Consider the following 18,621-nt stretch of genomic DNA (forward strand, 5'->3'; position numbering starts at 1 on the left):
GACTTTCCTGAGAGACCCTGCTAAATTTCAGAATTGTTTCACCAACAGTGGACATCAAACCACAGTCTAGTGTAGAAGATAGACACAAACAGTGAAATGATAAAAAGAATCCCAGCTTTTCTTATGAAAATTTATTTAGCATAAAATGCTAATACTGCCCTGAAGTTATGTCCTTCCTACTTTTTTGATATTTACTAATTCCTTTCTTTTATGACATTCCAGTGATGGAAGATGGTTCTACATGGGTAAAATATAAAAAAATAGAATAAAATTGATAGCTATAACTATAGTAGCTCAGTGTGTATGTGAACAACATTTTATTGGTTTTTAAAATTTTGAAGCATGGGCCAGGTGCTGGTGGCTCACGCCTATAATCCTATCTACTCAGAAAGCTGATTTCTGGGATCACAGTTCAAAGTCAGCCTGGGCAAGAAAGTCCATGAAGTTCTTATCTCCAATTAATCACCAGAGAACCACAAGTGGAGCTGTGGCTCAGAGTGGTAGAGTGCTAGCCTTGAGTGAAAGAGCTCAAAGACAGTGACCAGGCCCTGAGTTCAAGCCCCATGACAGACAAAAAAAAAAAAAAAGTAAATTTTTGGGAGTAACTAACTTGTAATACAGGTGTTACATGTGTCTGAACTTGGACATGCTCCTATGATCTCACTCTTTATAAATTATCTTATTAATTTTTTATCCCTTCACTTATTCCCCCAATCTTTTCTTAATGTTTGCTGTGGTTTGGGGTATTGCCTTTTAGGTTTGATGTATGGGAACAAGGAACTTTTCGGAATAGGCTCATTGTTAAATAGCTACATATATGTATAATAAATTTGAATAATTTGTATGGTTTGGAAAATTTGGATAATTATGAAAAATGCAGGGCATTTTTTTTGTGGGAAGGTGTTTTTTAAAAAAGTATTTAACTCACTTTTTTTCTGTGACATCTGAAAGTTAACTAGTGAGCGTTTGATCTCCCCATTCATGCCCTTTCCCCTGTCAGAGATGGCAGTGGGATTCACCTGGAGAATTGCCTGTACTTGGCTAGGTTAAGGCTGGCTCAGAGAACACTGCTTATCTGTAGCTAAAATGGGGCCTCCTAGAGCCTCTAGGTGCAGATCTTGGAACTCACTTGTAGGGAGATTGGTTTGTGGAGCCGATGCTGCAGGAGAAAGTCACAGATGGGAAATTGAGAGAAGCCAATATTATGATCTGCTTGCTGAAGTCAGTTTGACTCACACAGGCTAGCACACAGAATCAGACAGAACAGAACATGTATACTACTGAGACCTCGGCCGCCTATCATGGCCTCTGTGTTCTGGGGCAGAGTATACCTGTTCTTAGAAAGCAATCTAGGAGGCTCCAGTGCTCTCTTCTGCTTATCCAGACAGTGCAGACAACGGGACCACTTCCGGTTAGCTAGTTTAGGATGTCTTCCCAGAGAATATTGAGATTAGAGTTAGATTTAGGAATACTGTTAATGAACAAACAGACAGGAGAGACTGCAAGTGAGAGGAGGATCACATGGTAGTCACAGTGAATGATGTACAGCAGGGGTATTGGATAGTTGTACAGCTATTTCACAAAATTAATCACGTGCTTCCTTGTAGCCACCCTGGCTCAGGATTAGCTGGGAAGATTAGGCAGTTAAAAAGGTGCCAAGTTATTCCAGAGAAATTGATAAATCACTGACTTGAAGAGGTCTTCATTTTCTTTGTGTTTGCAATTCTGTTACAAAAGGAAGCCTGTGGATTTGTTGTGGTGAGGATAATGAAGATTATGAGATAGGTTCTTTTCCTATTAACTGTATGATCACTAAAAACAAGGGCCTTCAAGAGACAATAATGTAGGTAGAGCACAAATTATATATATATATATATTAATATATTGTTGTTGGTTTGGGGGCTTGAACTCAGGGTCTGGGTGCTATCCTTGAGCTCTTTTAGCTCAAGGCTATCACTCTGAGCCACAGCTCCACTTCTAGTTTTTCTGGCTGTTAATTGGACATAAGAGCATTATGCATTTCCCAGCCCAAGCTGGCTTTGAACTTCAGTTCTCAGATCTCAACCTCCTGAGTAGTCAGGATTACAGGTGTGAGCCAATGGCGCCCAGCCACAAATGCTTTTATGTGAAAAACAAACAAACAAACAACTAGTTGTAAAATACATTTCTTAAAATGTCATTTTCTTTTCCTCCATCTCAGGTTCTTAATAATGTTTTCATCTGTATATGAACATTTAATATATACTTTCTTTGGCATTGTGATTGGATGTGGAGAAATCAAGTATTTTAGATTTCACACTGTAGCTTTTGTTTTCATCTTATTTGCAACAGTGATTTTTGTAAGGTAATTATATTTAAAAGTTTGTTTTACTTAGTTTAGTTTTTTTGTTGAGTTATTTTTGTGCTGTTCTTGGGGCTTGAACTCAAGGCTTGGGCACTGTCCCTGGGCTTTTGTACTTAAGGCTAGTGCTCTACTACTTGAGCTCCATTTATGGCTTTGGGTATGTAATTGGAGATAAGCGTCTAGCAGACTTTCCTACTTGGGCTGGCTTTGAACCATAATCCTCAGATCTCAGCTTCCTGAATAGCTCGGGTTGCAGGTGTGAGAAAACAGCTTCCAGTTCTAGCATTAATTTTTAGGCCTTACAAAAAATTTAACAAGTAGATTTGATTAGTTGGAAAGCTGGAATAACATCAATGAACTGCATTGCCTTGTCTTTCTTGAAAAATTTTATATGCAATTTAGCACTGAGTACATTGTTTCAATATTGATTAAGATGAATACATAGGCCTGGTTATTTATTTGTAATGTTTGTCTGTCCACAGGTGGATTACTATTATCTTAGTGAGCCCGATTTTGACACATTCAAGTTATGAGTACAATTGGCGGTGGGGAGTTGTTCTTACCTGGTCTGGAATCCGAGGAGTTTTCAGCTTACTTTTGGCTCCTGATATTTATAATCTGGCTGAACACAAAGGAGAGGCGCCACACATGGTAGGGAAAAGAATGTGTCATGATTGCTCATCTTTACTTATTTTGCAGCACGTGTCAACATACCCAATAATAAACCTAACCACGTTTGACCTAGCTTCTAAAAATACATTATTTTAAGTAGACTGGAACTCAAAAGAAAACGTGTATCTGGGGCTAGGAATGTGGTTTAGTGGTAGAGTGCTTGCCTAGCATACATGAAGCTCTGGGGTTGATTCCTCAGTACCACATAACACAGAAAAAGCCGCAAGTGGTGCTGTGGCTCAAGTGGTAGAGCAATAGCCTTTAAGCACTGAGAGGCTCAGGGACAGAGCCCAGGCCTTGAGTTCAAGCCACAGGACCAGCAAAAGAAATATTTATCCATGTTGACACATGAAGAGAACTGATGGTAATATGGTGGTTATGGACCGTGGTGTACAATAGACGTAATTTCTAATCTTGCCTTCACCTTGGGGAAGTTTTTAACCTTTGCTGGTTCTCAGTTTCCTGTTGAGGATTAAGATGACATTTAGTAAAATACCTGACATTTAATAAATGCTCAATCAATAGTATTGGACACAGAGATGCAAGGTTTCAGTAGCTGTCAGAGGCATGAAAAAAATAGCCTGTGGAAAACATTCCAAATCTTAAAGCTATGAGAACAAAACTGAAATGCTAGTTAAGTAAGCCAATGGAAGAGGAAATTTTGAATTTGTTACATCTTATATTAAGGATCGCATTATATTTATGATTTCAGAGATCATTAAAATTTTTTTCTGGCTAAAGACTACATTATTATATACAGTGAAAAAAACCTACCTCCCCCCCCCCCACCCAAACAAACAAACAAACTTGTTTCTTGAAGCCACTACCTCCTGAGCTAGCCACTGGGTTTCTGGGCTGCCTGGTCATATAGCTTGTGTGTTGTTGACACTCCAGGCAAGATCTAAAGAGCTCAGTGCACCTGTTGGCAGCATTAGAGCACCTTATTGTTGGTCCATTTTTACAGTGCAAGTGATTAAACCCAGAGCCAAGCTTGCATCTGGCTAAGCAAGCTCATGACCACCGAGTTACAACCCCAGCCTTTGAAACTCATCCATCACTTGTGACAGTATTGTGTGTCACTGAAGTTGCTAGAATTCCCCAGCCTGGATTTTTGCAACTTTCTAGTCAGATGAATCTAAAACCCGCCCCAGTGGGAGGGAGAAGATGACCTGCCTAATACTTTCTCACTTCCTGAGGAACATGGATGTAGATGTCTATATTTCCAGGTACTATCTGATTTGCTGCCTAATATATGCTCTTCTTGGCTACTTTACTCCTGTCCCAGGAGGCCGAAGGAGTATAGCATTTGTTCAATAAGTTATCTTGTTGGGGAAACAACTATCAACTTCTTCATCTCCCATGTGGAGAAACAAAAGAAACAGCTTCATATGTAGCAGAATAGGGGAAACATGCCTCAAAGAGGAATATTGTTTTTTCTTGATGGAATATCACACACAGCCTACATCTTTCCTTAAGATTTATGTCTGTGGTGCCTGGTTGGAATTAATTTGAAGTTCAAATTAATTCCTGTGGTTTTTCAAAGACTTCAGATCTTTCTCTGAGGGGGAGAACAAATTGAATTAGACCTAAGCAGTGTCCCTGAGCACTTTTTTTGTAAGTCATGGGAATTAACTTGGGGCCTGGGTGCTATCCCTGAGCTTTTGTGCTTAAGGCTAGCACTCTACCACCTGAGCTACAGTTCACCTCAAGCTTTTTGGTGGTTAATTGGAGATAAGAATCTCACAGACTTTCTTGCCTGGGATATCTTCGAACCACAATTATCAGATTTTAGTCTTCTGAGCAGCTAGGATTAGGGGGTTGAGCCACGGGTGCCTGGTTACCTTTGATTTTTTTTTTTAATGCTGCAAATTAGCCTAAAAGCAAGTCAATGAGAACTTAACTAGTATTTGAGTATAATTTCACAGTGTTTTAAATTCTGTTTGATGTTAAGAATCCCCATACCTGTCAGCAGAATCACAGTCTCTAGAAAGGGAACTGGGAGTGAGGATGTTTAAAAAGTACTTGAGAACCAAGTGCAGGTAGCTCATGACTCGAATCCTAGCTACTCGGGAGGCTGAGATCTGAGGATTGAAGTTTGAAGCCAGCTCTTGCAGGAACGTCCTTGAGACTCTTATCTCCAGTTTACCAGAAGACCAGAAGTGGCACTGTGGCTCAAAAGAAGTACTTGAGGTGACTTGTCAATTTGGGGACACTGTAGGAGATAGTGCTATTTAATCCATTTTTCAGTGAATGACACTGAACCTCAGTATGCAGATGACTGGCCTGGAACCACATGGCTAATGCAGGTCATGCTGTCTTGTGAGTATTTTTGTGTTTGCTGCCTCCTCAGACCCTTCCACTGCTCTTGCCTGCTCCTTCAGGGCCCTGTGTATAATTGTGATACACACTGGTGACAGGCAACATTTCTATTCTGCACATGGGCTCCACAGTTCTGTGATGGCCACCTTGCTGGTCTCATATGACTGTTGCCAGAAGTGGAAACTCTGGAAAGTTCCTTTCTCAGTGTCATCCACTCAGGATCTCCTGGTCATTCCCCCTCTCACTCAGATTGACAATTTCTGTACCAGTATAGGATGTTCAGTCAGTATTCATAAAACAGCCTTGGCTTTAACTTATCACAGACAGGATTATACAACATTGGTTGAAGTGGAATTTTGTTGGCATGAACAATGATTACCTTTATAATGCCTCATTATTTTGAGTCTAACTATTTGTATGCTTTGTTTTCAGATTTTGTTCTATGTGCAAGCAATAGCATTATTGACTATGGGAATAAACTCATATATGATGATGGAGTCAGCTAGAACATTAGGTAAAATATGTGCATATCCTGTAATTAACTATGGAGGAAGAATACAAATAGGTCATTGTTGAGGTCATACAGCTCTTATGAAGTTCAAGGAATTGAGAAATAATTTATTCTCCTACACTCATTATATATAGATGCTGCACTAATTGGCATATTGGTTCAGCTAGTTCAACTGAAATGAAGTGAGACTTAGGACTTTACTCCTTCTCCTTTTAAAAGTCTGGAAAAGTGGGATAGTTCTGCTACTCCAGGCTGCCTAAGGGCCCAGGTTCTTTCTCTTTTGTTGCTCCTCCATTCCCTAGGCTATTTTTCTTACCTGCAAGTCAGAAGACTGCTTACTGACAACATGTCTACAATGAACTAGAAAAGAGAAATTGGGGATACAGCCCAAGTAGCTTCCTTTTAATGGTACAATTCAGAAGTTACATATGCCATAACCACTCATATTCCATTGTTCAGGACTTAATTGCATGGGCATATATGGCCCATGTGATTTTTTTCTGGATGTCTTTTTTTAAAATAATGCATCTTTTTTTGTTTATTTATTTATTTTTTGTTGTTGTTGTTGCCAATCCTGGGGCGTGGACTCAGGGCCTGAGCACTGTCCCTGGCTTCTTTTTGCTCAAGGCTAGCACTCTGCCACTCTGGCCATTTTCTATATATGTGATGCTGGGGAATCAAACCCAGGGCTTCATGTATAAGACTCAAGCACTCTTGCCACTAGGCCATATTCCCAGCCCTTTTCCTGGATGTCTATATGCTCAGCCAGGACACAGAGAATCTGTTGATGAAAGGAAGGAGAGTCTGGATATTGGGAGTCAATCCTCAGGCTCTGCCACAATAACTTACTCCTAAAAGGAATCTGAGCCTGATATTTTATCTATAGCTACAATAATATCACAAACGGGAACATTTTACAACATCTGAAAGAAATTTGAATTGTTTATAATAAAATTGTAAGTGGACACATTCCAGAGGGAAAATCCAGATTAAGATGACTGTAGCAGGAGAGAGTAGGGAAGCTGGAGCCAGTGTAGTGCTCAGACCCTTGCTTTTCTTCCTCACAGGTCTATGTGCTATTACTCTGCCAAGACAAATGGCCATGGAAAATGCCATCCAACACATCCAGGAGATAATACGGAACACAATCACTTTATTTAAAACAGAAAAACTGTTGACCAATGTGAATTGGAAGGTGGTAGAAAAGAATGCAAAGATTAAATACATTCCTGTGAGTTGATACTTGGTTAGAAAGTAGGTAGTCTTCCTTCTCCTCCTTGGTCTTTCTGTTTTGCCTGAGTTCATATTTTTGAAAAAAACAAAACAAAACACTCTGCTTCTGCTGAATAAAAACTGAGAGGGGCATTTACTAGCTCAGCTAGGGCTCACTTCTTTGAGCTCTAGTGTTTAAAGAGAAGGTTTTGACTGGGCACCTGTGTTTCACACCTGTAATTCTAGCTACTCAGGAGACAGATTGAGTAGTTTAGATGGTTCGCAGCCAGCCCAAGAGTCCATGAGACTCTTGTCTCCAATAAACAACCACCACCACAATAAGCTGGAAGTGGAGCTGTAAGCTTAGGGACAGTGCCCAGGTCAGGCACAAGAGAGAGAAAAAGAGGTGGGAGGGGGGTAGAGGGGGGAGGAACAGGGAGAAAAAAGAGAGAGGCGGAGAGAGACAAAGGGTTTTGGTGATCAGTCAAATACCAGGAGAATGGAAGTTTTTAATGGTGTCCACTGACATATTTCCAAGATGCTGAAATACTGAAAGGTCTCTTTTTATCAATAATATGAAAATTTGAAAACATGGGATGATTGAGAGAGCATCCAAGCATAGATTGCTTGGAGAAAAATTTGGTTGCCAAATCTCCTCCAAGGAATACTTACTTCATCACAATGGAAAACAACATTTCTCATGTTTTATATGGTTTATCATTACACCAACTCTGATTTGAATTCTTGAAATCATTGTTGAGTACAGCATTTGCTGCCTTGTAATCATTTTTACTTTGTTTTTTCACTTCATCTCTTTCTGTTTTAAAATGTAGTCTGAAACGGCTCAGTTTTCACATGTATCCCATGGTGAGAAAGAGATGTCTCCGACAGATGAAGTTTTAATAGAAGAAGCCAGGTTGCATGTGGCAATAATACAAATGGTTTGTATTTTTCAGTTAATATGCTTTACATTGTTTTCTTATTCCTCAATCTTTATAGTTTTCAGATGATGAGAAAAAATTTTTCTCTAAAATAATGACTCTAATTATTTAAAATTGTATGTTTAGAGTAGCTTTGAAAAACAGTGTAACAATGGAATCCTTGGAGTAGAGGCAGCCCGGATACTAATTGGTGCAACCAAAAGCTTTTGCCCCATCAAAGGAAAGTAAGTATGATACTTCTGTAAGTATTTGATATTGGGGAAATTGAATTTATGTGTAATAAATAATGAACGACTTGAGAAGTGTCCAGACCAACCCACTTATTATCTCAGTGATGTCCATGTATCTGTTTTCTTCTTTATGTTTTTCTTGATTGCATATCCTCCCCTGCCATTTTATAACCTCCATGACATTGGGAGGTTCTGAAGTTCTGGGGTTCTGGAGGAAGGTCTGACTGTAATGTGGTGAGAGAGGAGACTGGGTGCTTCAGGAATGAGAACTTACTTAGCTTCAGTTACTATTCAAATTGCTTCGCCTTTATGTCATCATCAGTAAATTCCTGGAGGCTCCTGCTGTGACTGCCTTCTGGGAGGAGCAGGCTCTGGAGGAATTGGCCCCAGCACTGGGAATGGTCCATGTAAAGAAATCTGGTGGGAAATACTCAGTGTCTTAGAGATTCATCAGCGTCTGCTCATAGTCCTGGCACATGTTAGGTAGTGGATGATCTAATGCAAAGCTGAGGGGCCATGGGAGGAGGCACCAGCTGGATGGCAGTTATCACTTCAGCAGCCTGTTCCTCTCTGTGGGAGATCTTTTATCAGTCCCTGGAAAAGCTAGTACTGTCAGTCAGTTGCCTTCAGCACCAAGCAATACTGACAAAAAGAAGCTGGATTCCAGAACCCTGAAGGGCTACTCACTCTAAAGAAGCTTTAGTTATCTTCTAACTGAGATCAGGAATGGTTCTAGGAACAGGGCACAAGAGTCTTATGTTACTAACGTTCCTGTACCATGACCACAGAGAGTTAAATGGATGCAGAGCTTTGAGACTGGGGGAACGTTTTTAGTAGGACCATATTAAATTTATAGTTAGTTTAACTTTCCATTTTGCATGACTCTCACTAAGGCACTTGCTCTCTATTATAACTCATATGCATATTTTTCTTAGATTTATGAGTATTTATGATGTTTCAACTTACGTAAGATCTCGAAGTTGGCTTATGAAGTTTAAAAACGTATTATCTCACCTGGACTACCATAAAGAAAGCATACCTTTTTTGCTACCTGGGTATGTACTGTGAAACTTTAATAATAATACTGAATAGATTACTATTTCTCTGTTTTCAGAATAGATTACCTTGAATCTTATTCAAGAACTTTAATAAGAAACCTCATTAAGACTGAAACTAAACAGGCACTGGTGGCTCATGTCTATAATACTAGCTTCTCAGGAGGCTAAGATATGAGAATTAGGATTCAAAGCTAGGTTGGGCAAAAAAGTCTGCAAGATTCTTACTTCCAATTCATCTCCAGAAAACCAGAAGTGGAGCTGTAGCTCAAGTAATACAGTACTAGCATTGAGCACAAAAGCTCAGGGACAGTACCCAGGCCCTGAGTTCCAGCCCCATGACACACACACACACACACACACACACACACACACACACACACACACACACACACACAGTGAAAATAATACGATTGGTTGTGTGGCAAGGGGACAGAATGTTTGCTTCTCTTCTTCCATTCTGTTTTAGCAATGTCATTGAGCTTGCATATTTACCTGGGAAAAAACATACATACCATAGGGTAGATAGACCAATGACCTTTATAACACTTACTAATTTTCTAATATATCACAAAATACAATTCTAGTCAACTTGGATAGACACCTTTGTTATACAAATTATGAACTTACATAAGTTTTAGAGATGGAAGTCAAGCCTTCCTTCCTTCCTTCCTTCCTTCCTTCCTTCCTTCCTTCCTTCCTTCCTTCCTTCCTTCCTTCCTTCTTTCTTCCTTTCTTCCTTTCTTCCTTTCTTCCTTTCTTCCTTTCTTCCTTTCTTCCTTCCTTTCTTTCTTTCTTTCTTTCTTTCTTTCTTTCTTTCTTTCTTTCTTTCTTTCTTTCTTTCTTTCTTTCTTTCTTTCTTTCTTTCTTTCTTTCTTTCTTTCTTTCTTTTTGCCAGTCCTCGGGCTTGGACTCAGGGCCTGAGCACTTTCCCTGGCTTCCTTTTGCTCAAGACTACCACTCTACCACTTGAGCCACAGAACCACTTCTGGCCTTTTCTGTTTATGTGGTGCTTCATGCATGCCAGGCAAGCACTCTACTGCTAAGCCACATTCCCAGCTCCTCAAGTTTTTCTTTCAATAATAGATACCAGTTGGGCATTGGTGGCTCACACCTGTAATTGTAGCTACTCAGGAGGCTGAGATCAGAAGATTCAGGTCCAAAGCCAGCCCAGGCAAGAAAGTCTGTGAGATTCTTATCTCCCTTTAACAGCCAGAAAAAAACAGAAGTAGAACTGTGGCTCAAAGTGGTAGAGCACTAGCCTTGAGCAAAGGTGCTCAGGCCCCCAGGCCCTGAGTTCAAGCTCCACAACTGACAAAACAAAGAGACGTGTATGTAGATGCCAAAATAAGAACACACCACGAGTGTTACATGCTGCTTGTTTTTAAGTGATTTTTAAACTCTTTTTATAAATCTGATAATTTTTGCTTTCTTTCAATAAATTGAAAAAGATATAATTTAGACCCCATTATCTTGACATATAAAGGAAACACTTGTCACAAGCTCTCTTTTAGATGAATTGGAAAGTTTGAAGAAATATCTGTCATGGTAATTATTGGATAGAAGGTTTATTTATTTATTTTTTACTGTTTTTATTTTAAGCAATTAATTTTCCTCTAAATTTATTTGTGTCTTGCTTTTTTTTTCTTTTGGAGACAGAGTCTTTCTTGATAGCCTAGATTTAGCTTAGGCTAGCCTAGACCTCACTAGGTAGCCCAGGATGACTTTGGACTTGCAGCCTCTTAGTGCTGGGATTACAGGTGTGTGCCAGCATGCCTGGTTATTTCTTGCTTTTAATTTGTGATTATTTGCATTTAAAAATGCTGTCTAGCATGTTTTCTCTCATATGTAGAAGCTAGATCTAAATTATATGGGGACATGATAAATTAAACCTGACTCTAGTAATTCACATACAGTGAGACCAAAGGAGGATACTCTTAGAAGAACACAAAAGTGCAATGCCTATGTACATCTGATCACTTAAAATATTATTTATTGAAATGAACTCTTAGAAGTGGAATAAAAGGCTTTTTCTCTGTTGCTGTTTTTCTTTTTGTCTTGTTTGTTCACTTATCTGTCTTTGGTAGGGTAGCAGGGAACACAGAAATGGAGGGACAAAAGGTGAACAAATGTAGTAGTGGTACTCACTAGACACTGTAGAAAAGCAACTATACAAGTTATGGGCAGAATGGGAGGGAAAAGCTGTGAGAGAGCAGGGAAGGGGTGACACTGTTCAAAAAGAAATGTACTCATTACCTGACTTATACAATTGTAACCCTTCTGTATATCACCTTTACAATAACAATAAAATAATTTAAAAAAAGCTCTCTTGGACATGTATGTTCAAGAGAGCTTATAATCCATGCTACTCAAGAGGCAGAGATGAGATTGTGATTCACTGCCAGCCCAGGCAAAGAGAAAGATTCTATCTCAACAACTAGTCCAGTTGTGATCCGCACACACCTGCCATCTAATGGAGCCATAAGTAGAAGGATTGTGGTCTGAGGCCAGCCTAGAAACATCAAAAACCCAAACCAAGACTGTATTTGAAAAATGACTAAAGCAAAAAGGGCTGGTCTGGGCTAGGGTGGGGGTGGCTCAAGCTGCAGAGTGCCTGCTTAAGTGAGAGGCCCTGAGTTAAAAACCTGAGCACCAAAAAAAGTAAAGAAAAGCTTCTTGCCCCTGATTCGGCCCCTGACCAATAGGTTATATTTTTTTCCTGCCAGTTCTGGGTCTTGAACTCAGGGCCTGAGCACTGTCCCTGGCTTCTTTTTGCTCAAGGCTAGCATTCTACCACTTGAGCCACAGTGCCACTTCTGTTTTTTTCTGTATATGTGGTGCTGAGGAATCGAACCCAGGGCTTCATGCATGCTAGGCAAGTGCTCTACCACTAAACCACATTCCCAGCCCCAAGTTATGTTTTTTTTCTTTCATTTTTTCTGTTATGTCTCTAATATTTGAATTTTATTCTTTATTATTGCTTTACATTATATATATTCTTCTTTGCATTAATTTGAATGATTTGTTCAAACAAATGTACTTAATCTCTTAACTGCTAAATTTAAATGATCTGACATTTTACCTAATCTTTTTTTTCAGGAGTAATAAACTGATTATTATTATATATCGTATCCTGTTTTCAGAAGAATATGAATATGCAAGACATGTCATAACACTGATATATATCTTCCCATTGGTCATGCACATATGGCCAATGGCAAGAGAGTTGAATGTGTCGGCACTGATATCAATAAACCACTACTTTGTGCTTTTATATGTATTAGAATCGGCCTCAAAGGTACTACTTAATATAGTAATATATTCTATAAAAAGAACAATTCAGATGTTTTGACTATTTTTGCCATATTATGCAAACAACTTGTTTTGTTTTTTTGTCCAGTCCTGGGCCTTGGACTTAAGGTCTGAGCGCTGTTCCTGGTTTCATTTTGCTCAAGGCTAGCACTCTGTCACTTGAGCCACAGCGCCACTTCTGGCCGTTTTCTATATATGTGGTGCTGGGGAATCGAACCCAGGGCTTCATGTATATGAGGCAAGCACTCTTGCCACTAGGCTATATTCCCAGGCCCACAAACACCTTATCAGAAGCTATTTGTTATTATAGTTGGTGGGATCCTTTATGAATTTTCTGAGTTTAATAATGAAATCAGTACAAATAGACACAACCTTGGACCTCAGAAAGAATCTCAAAGATTGGGGAAAAGGACATATAAAATTGAAAATCTAGACATAGATGGTTCTCTCAAATATTTTCTTTCTTTTTTTTTGCCAGTCCCGGGCCTTGGACTCAGGGCCTGAGCACTGCTCCTGGCTTTTTTTTTGCTCAAGGCTAGCACTCTGCCACTTGAGCCACAGTGCCACTTCTGGCGGTTTTCTATATATATGTGGTGCTGGGGAATCGAACCCAGGGCTTCACGTATATGAGACAGGCACTTCTGCTACTAGGCCATATTCCCAGCCCTCAAATATTTTCTGTAACCATGAAAAACAGAAATAAGTGAATTAGTGCCAATTGGTTTGCAAATCCTTCTCAAAATATGAGAATTACTTGTTATGATAAGAGCTTCAATGACAGCTTATCTATATTATTCATTTTATACTTCATTTATAATAGCATCTCAATGAACCTGTGTATTATTATTTTTTTGTATTTCATATTTTGAATAATATTTTGTTGTTGGAGATATAAAAGAATTTTGGGGAATTCCAAATGAATACGTTGAAGCTTAACATTTGGCATGTAATTAATTTGTAGCTGAAGCATTTATCTGTTAATTTAAAAGATCCTTATCACCCCTGTCAATATTTACTAGTTATAAAGTGATATACATTCTTTTTGTTGTTTAAACAGTTACTGATTTTGAAGAGAGCCTATTTCCATCAACATTGGAATATTTTGGAGTTTCTTATCATGGTTATTGGAATTATGGATATCTTTTGCCTATACTTTGTTAGACTGAGACCAGGCAACTTGTTTCTCATCCAGTTTACAGTGGTCATGGGGTATTTAAGAGTAATTAGGTTCCTTCCTCTCTTTAAGGTAAGACTTCATATTTTAATATATTGACTTTTTCCTGCACTGTTTATCAAATGTAACCTCACTGCTTTGAAAAATACAAGGACAGGAGCTGCTCATGCTCTGCAATGCCCTTCCAATACTTATGTGCTTGGTTTGCTCCCTCATTGACTTCAAATCATAATGGCTCACATCTAGCTTTGTTGGAGGCCTTCCGTCAACCACTGTAAAAGGAGCCCTGCCCTCCACACCCCTTGTCCACTCCCTGGCTCCCGCTCCCCATACTTAGCCTCTCTATTTCTCTCCAGAATACTTTGCACTTGCTTACTCCTTATGTGCACCCTCTGTGAGGGAGGCTCTTCTGATTGGCTCATTGCTGTAATGTATGGCTCTTGCACAGTGCCTGATGTGTTGTTAGTACTTAATAAATACTTGTGGAATATTTGGAAGGAATAAGAATATGAGCACTTCCCCAAGCAGGAGCACATTTCTGCAATCACTGTAATGATTAGCTTTTTTGGTGAGCATTGACTTTTTTTTTTTTTTTGCTGGGACCTGTGTAAAGCACTTGGCATACATTAGGTGGTAATGTTATCAGAACAGTCTTGTGAGATAGATGTTGGCACTAGATGAAGTTAGGTGCTCTAATAGTCACACTGTATAATGCAGCTTTGAAAAGGAACACCTGAGTTGGAAAGCTTGGGAGAATACAGGAGATCCTTAGATGCTCTCTGGGTCAACTCAGTGGGCACTAGTGCATCATGGGAGGAAAGCTTTGAAACAGGATCTCTTTAAACATCTCTCCCTTTGTCCAGTGTTCACCACTGAAATAGCTCTCCTTTCTCTGCCCTTGTAATTCCTTCATTCTGATACTATTTCTTTTCCCTTGTTACCCAGCCCCTCACCATCTGCTCCTGGGTTTTGAGATGGTTTTACCCCTGTAGGGAGCCCTTTGCTGTGCCATTGACCATGTTTGCTTTTGAGGGAGAAGCTCCACTGGAATTCTGGTGCTTAGATATTATTATCCTCATGAACACAAGAGGAGAGCTCAGAGTCATTTCAACATCCCTAACTTTCTCAAGGGTCACAGCTGGTGAACAGAACCTAGACAGGGTTATATTTAAAATCTCATTCTCTGAAATCACTGCAGTAAGTTGTCTCTGATGATGATCAGAGAAATTTAGAACTAAGAAGAATCTTCAGTATTCTAAGTTTCCTAACCTTGCAAATGAAGGGACTGAGGTGTGGAGAGATGAATTATTCACCTGGCCATGGTTACCCAGCTTTTGGGGAATGCCACTTTTCTTTCCCACAACCTGAGTGCTTGGAAGTGAAAGGGACCAGGATGATAACACTGCATTTCTTTAGGAGTGGATCTCCTAGTGGAGCATGCATAGAACCTGCTGGAAGATTTGGCAAATAAAGTACTGATTGTGGGGACCACCCCAGAGTGTCTGACTCAGCAGGTCTGGGATGGGGCCCCTGGCTTGCATTTCTCTAACACGTTCTGGGTATGCTTGGCTGGTCTGGCGATTACACCTTGAGAATGTCCTTCTTAGAAAGTGATTTTCCTAAGGAAATTTACAGGGATTTTTTTCCCTGTGATTCCAGATGGTAGTGCCATTCTTGATAAACATTGTAGAAGTGCAGATGAAAAAGCGCCTCAGCTTGATGTACAGCATTACCAAAGGCTATGTCAAAAGTCAAGAAGATGCCAAGCTTTTAGTAAAACACATTTCTGGCCGTGAGTCAATATATCAGGTGAGAAACAAGCACTGTCATTTTTTTTTTTTTTGGTGGGGATGGGGACAGAAGCCATTTAGATGTGTTCATTTCTTTCAAGATCATTTTGATGTGTAGTTAGTCAAACCCAAATCCTACTAGTTGAAAGGGATTCAGTTGTTCATCGTGTTATACAGGGTGTTGCAGAGGATAGTCTCTGATATTTATGTTTCAGCAATTATCACCAAGCTCATTTGTTATCTCTGTAACAGATAGTAAATGATTTTTATACTTCCTATAGTGTAGGGAAGAAAGTGTGTCTGTTTTTGTAACACTCTCTAAAAGTGATTTAAAAAGGGCTTGGTGTGGTAGCTCATACCTGTAGTCCCTGCTACTTGGGAAGTGGAGGTTGAGGTGTCCATTGTTCAAGGGAACTGGGAATAATGTTAGCAAGACCCTACCTCAACAAAAAAGCTGGACTTAATTATTTACCATAGCTAAGATATGGAATCAATCCAGATGCCTCTCAGTGTATGAATGGATCAGGAAAATATGGTACATATATACATACATATATGTATACATATATACATACACACAGACACACACACACACAATGGAATTGTATCCTTCCATCAGGAAAAATGGCAATGCCCTATTCGTAAGGAAATTCAAAGGCTCGGAAAAATTATACTAAGTGAAGTAAGGCAGACCCAAAGAAACATAGGCTACATGGTTTTCCCTCATTTGTGACAACTAGAATGTACCAATATATCTATGAGTAAACACTGGATGGCAAAAGACAAAAAAATACATTTGAACATGTTTAATTAAACAGCATTCTAAACATTCACACAGTGAGAATGAAGGAGGATATTCTTAGGAGAGGATCATAAGGGCTCAATAGCTATGTGCCTATAATCATATAAAATGATGATTATTGAAATGAACTCCAAGAAATGGAAGTAAGAGGTTTTTCTTAAAATATATATATTTTATTTTATTTTTTAATTTTTTATATATATATAGGTTCTTTTTTTCTTCTTTCCTTTTTTCTTTGGTTTATTCCCTTCCATCACTATTTGTTATTTCTATACCCTCTATCTTGTATATTTGTTTATCTGATTTGAGGAGGGGAAAGGGAAGCACAGAAATGGTGGGACAAAGAGTGAACCAATTTAGTGGCGAAACCCACTGGACATTATGTTGAAAATGAACTGTATGATTTGGGGGGGGAAGGGAAAACTGGGAGAGCAATGAGGGAGAGGTGACACTGTTCAAAAGGAAATGGCCTTATTACCTGACTCAATAACTGTAACCCCTCTGTATATCACCTTTACAATAATTTTTATTAAAGCTGGGCATGCTGGAGTACAGTGGGCAGCCTCACCACATGGCAGCAATAAGTAGATTGAGCAAAAATCTTAAGACCCTCCTGTAAAACAACCAAAACAAACAAAGGATGGAGGTGTGGCTCAAATGTTAGAGCACCATGAGTCTGATAAGTTCAAACCTTATCCCTGCCCTGCCATAACATGACTCCAACAGAATTCACTGGGAAAAGGCTTTACGCAAGAATAGAGACTTGTACAAATCCTCACTTAAGGTGGGTCTCGGGTGTTGAGAAAGAAAGAAAAAAGAAAAGGAGGAGATTAGACAGTGAAAACCTGAAATTCTGTTAGGGTGGAGTGGGTAAGTAGTAGTTTTTCTTTTTAATCATTCAAGACTGTTTCCAGGCAGTAGGCAGTTAGTGCCAGATAGAAGGCTCACAGTTGTAGAATGAGTCATTTCCTACTCAGACCCCTCATATCAGTACACAGGCCAGCCTATTCTGCAATTTAGTAGACCCAAGTTGCCCAAATGGCTGCTTTAAATTTCACATGTTTTCTGCTTAGCATATTCATTGGCTCCTACTGGTTTAAAGGGTAAATGGAATGTGAGTGTAGGAAAAACCACAGCAGTTATAGTAGAAATAAAGCAAAACAAAGCAATAATAACAACAAACGCAAACTACACAGAGCTTCACGAATTGGAAATAACATGATAATAGAAAAATAAAAAATAGAAATAGAAAATAAATAAACAGCTGGGTGCCAGTGGCTCATGCCTGTAATCCTAGCTACTCAGGAGGCTGAGATCTGAGGATTGCGGTTCAAAGCCAGCCAGAAGAGGAAAGGCTGTGACACTCTTATCTCCAATTAACTACCAGAAAACCAGAAGTGGCGTTGTGGTTCAAATGGTAGAGTGCTAGTGTTGAACTGAAGAGCTCAGTGACAGTGCCTAGGTCCAGAGTTCAAGCCCACCATTGACAAAAAAAAACAAAGAAACAAAGAAACAAACAAAACCCCCTAAGTGATTGTAATAAAATTGGCAAAAAGGAAGAAAATGCTCAGTTCAGTTCATTTTGTAAGGAAGATGGATTAACATGGTAACACCTTTGGTGTTGATGTTGAATGTAATAAGCACTGGACAAGCAAAATGTGTTCCATGGTTTAAAACAATGCAAATCATTGCCGGGTGCTGGTAGCTCACTCCTGTAATCCTTCCTACTCAAGAGACTGAGATAGAAGGCTTCAAGTTTGAAGCCAGCCCAGACGTAAAGTGCATGAGACTCTTATCTCCAATGAAGCACAGAAAAAGTTGGAAGTGGAACTGTAACTCAAGTGGTAGAGTGCTGGCCTTGAGCAAAAAAGCTGAAGGACAGTGCTCAGGCCCAGAGTTCAAGCTCCAGGAGCAGTGTGCGCGCGTGCGTGCACGCGCGCGCACCCACACACATAGTTATATATGGAAGAATTTTTATGCTTAATGTAAACAGGTTTATCAAATCTGGGAAGATGATAATAAATTTTACATAAACTGATAATTGATTTGAAACAGATGGCTAAGAAATTGATTCCTGACTGATAGTGGTTCAAACCTATAATCCTATCTAATCAGGGGGCTGAGACATAGAGGACTGAGGCTCAAAGACAACTCAGGCATAATACTCTGCAAACCTTCATCTCTAATTAACCAGCAAAATGCTGGATTGCAGTCATGGCTCAAATGGTATAGAACCAGGGAGGTCAAGAAATCCTGAGT

At 39.4% G+C, this 18,621-nt stretch overlaps 1 protein-coding gene across 1 annotated transcript in view; it reads left to right on the forward strand.

The window, feature by feature from the left end:
• The window catches only part of Slc9c2 (solute carrier family 9 member C2 (putative)), a 56,651-nt gene that overhangs the window by 15,000 nt on the left and 23,030 nt on the right, over positions 1-18,621 (forward strand). The window contains exons 8-18 of the mRNA XM_048358178.1: positions 2,201-2,344; positions 2,827-2,995; positions 5,768-5,849; positions 6,914-7,081; positions 7,457-7,464; positions 7,892-7,999; positions 8,126-8,223; positions 9,165-9,284; positions 12,384-12,582; positions 13,654-13,842; positions 15,430-15,579. Coding sequence (XP_048214135.1) covers positions 2,201-2,344; positions 2,827-2,995; positions 5,768-5,849; positions 6,914-7,081; positions 7,457-7,464; positions 7,892-7,999; positions 8,126-8,223; positions 9,165-9,284; positions 12,384-12,582; positions 13,654-13,842; positions 15,430-15,579 — 1,435 coding nt within the window. The remainder of the gene's footprint in view (positions 1-2,200; positions 2,345-2,826; positions 2,996-5,767; positions 5,850-6,913; positions 7,082-7,456; positions 7,465-7,891; positions 8,000-8,125; positions 8,224-9,164; positions 9,285-12,383; positions 12,583-13,653; positions 13,843-15,429; positions 15,580-18,621) is intronic.

This window comes from Perognathus longimembris, chromosome 11 (assembly GCF_023159225.1).
Source record: "Perognathus longimembris pacificus isolate PPM17 chromosome 11, ASM2315922v1, whole genome shotgun sequence".
In the NCBI taxonomy this organism is placed as follows: Eukaryota; Metazoa; Chordata; class Mammalia; order Rodentia; family Heteromyidae; genus Perognathus; species Perognathus longimembris.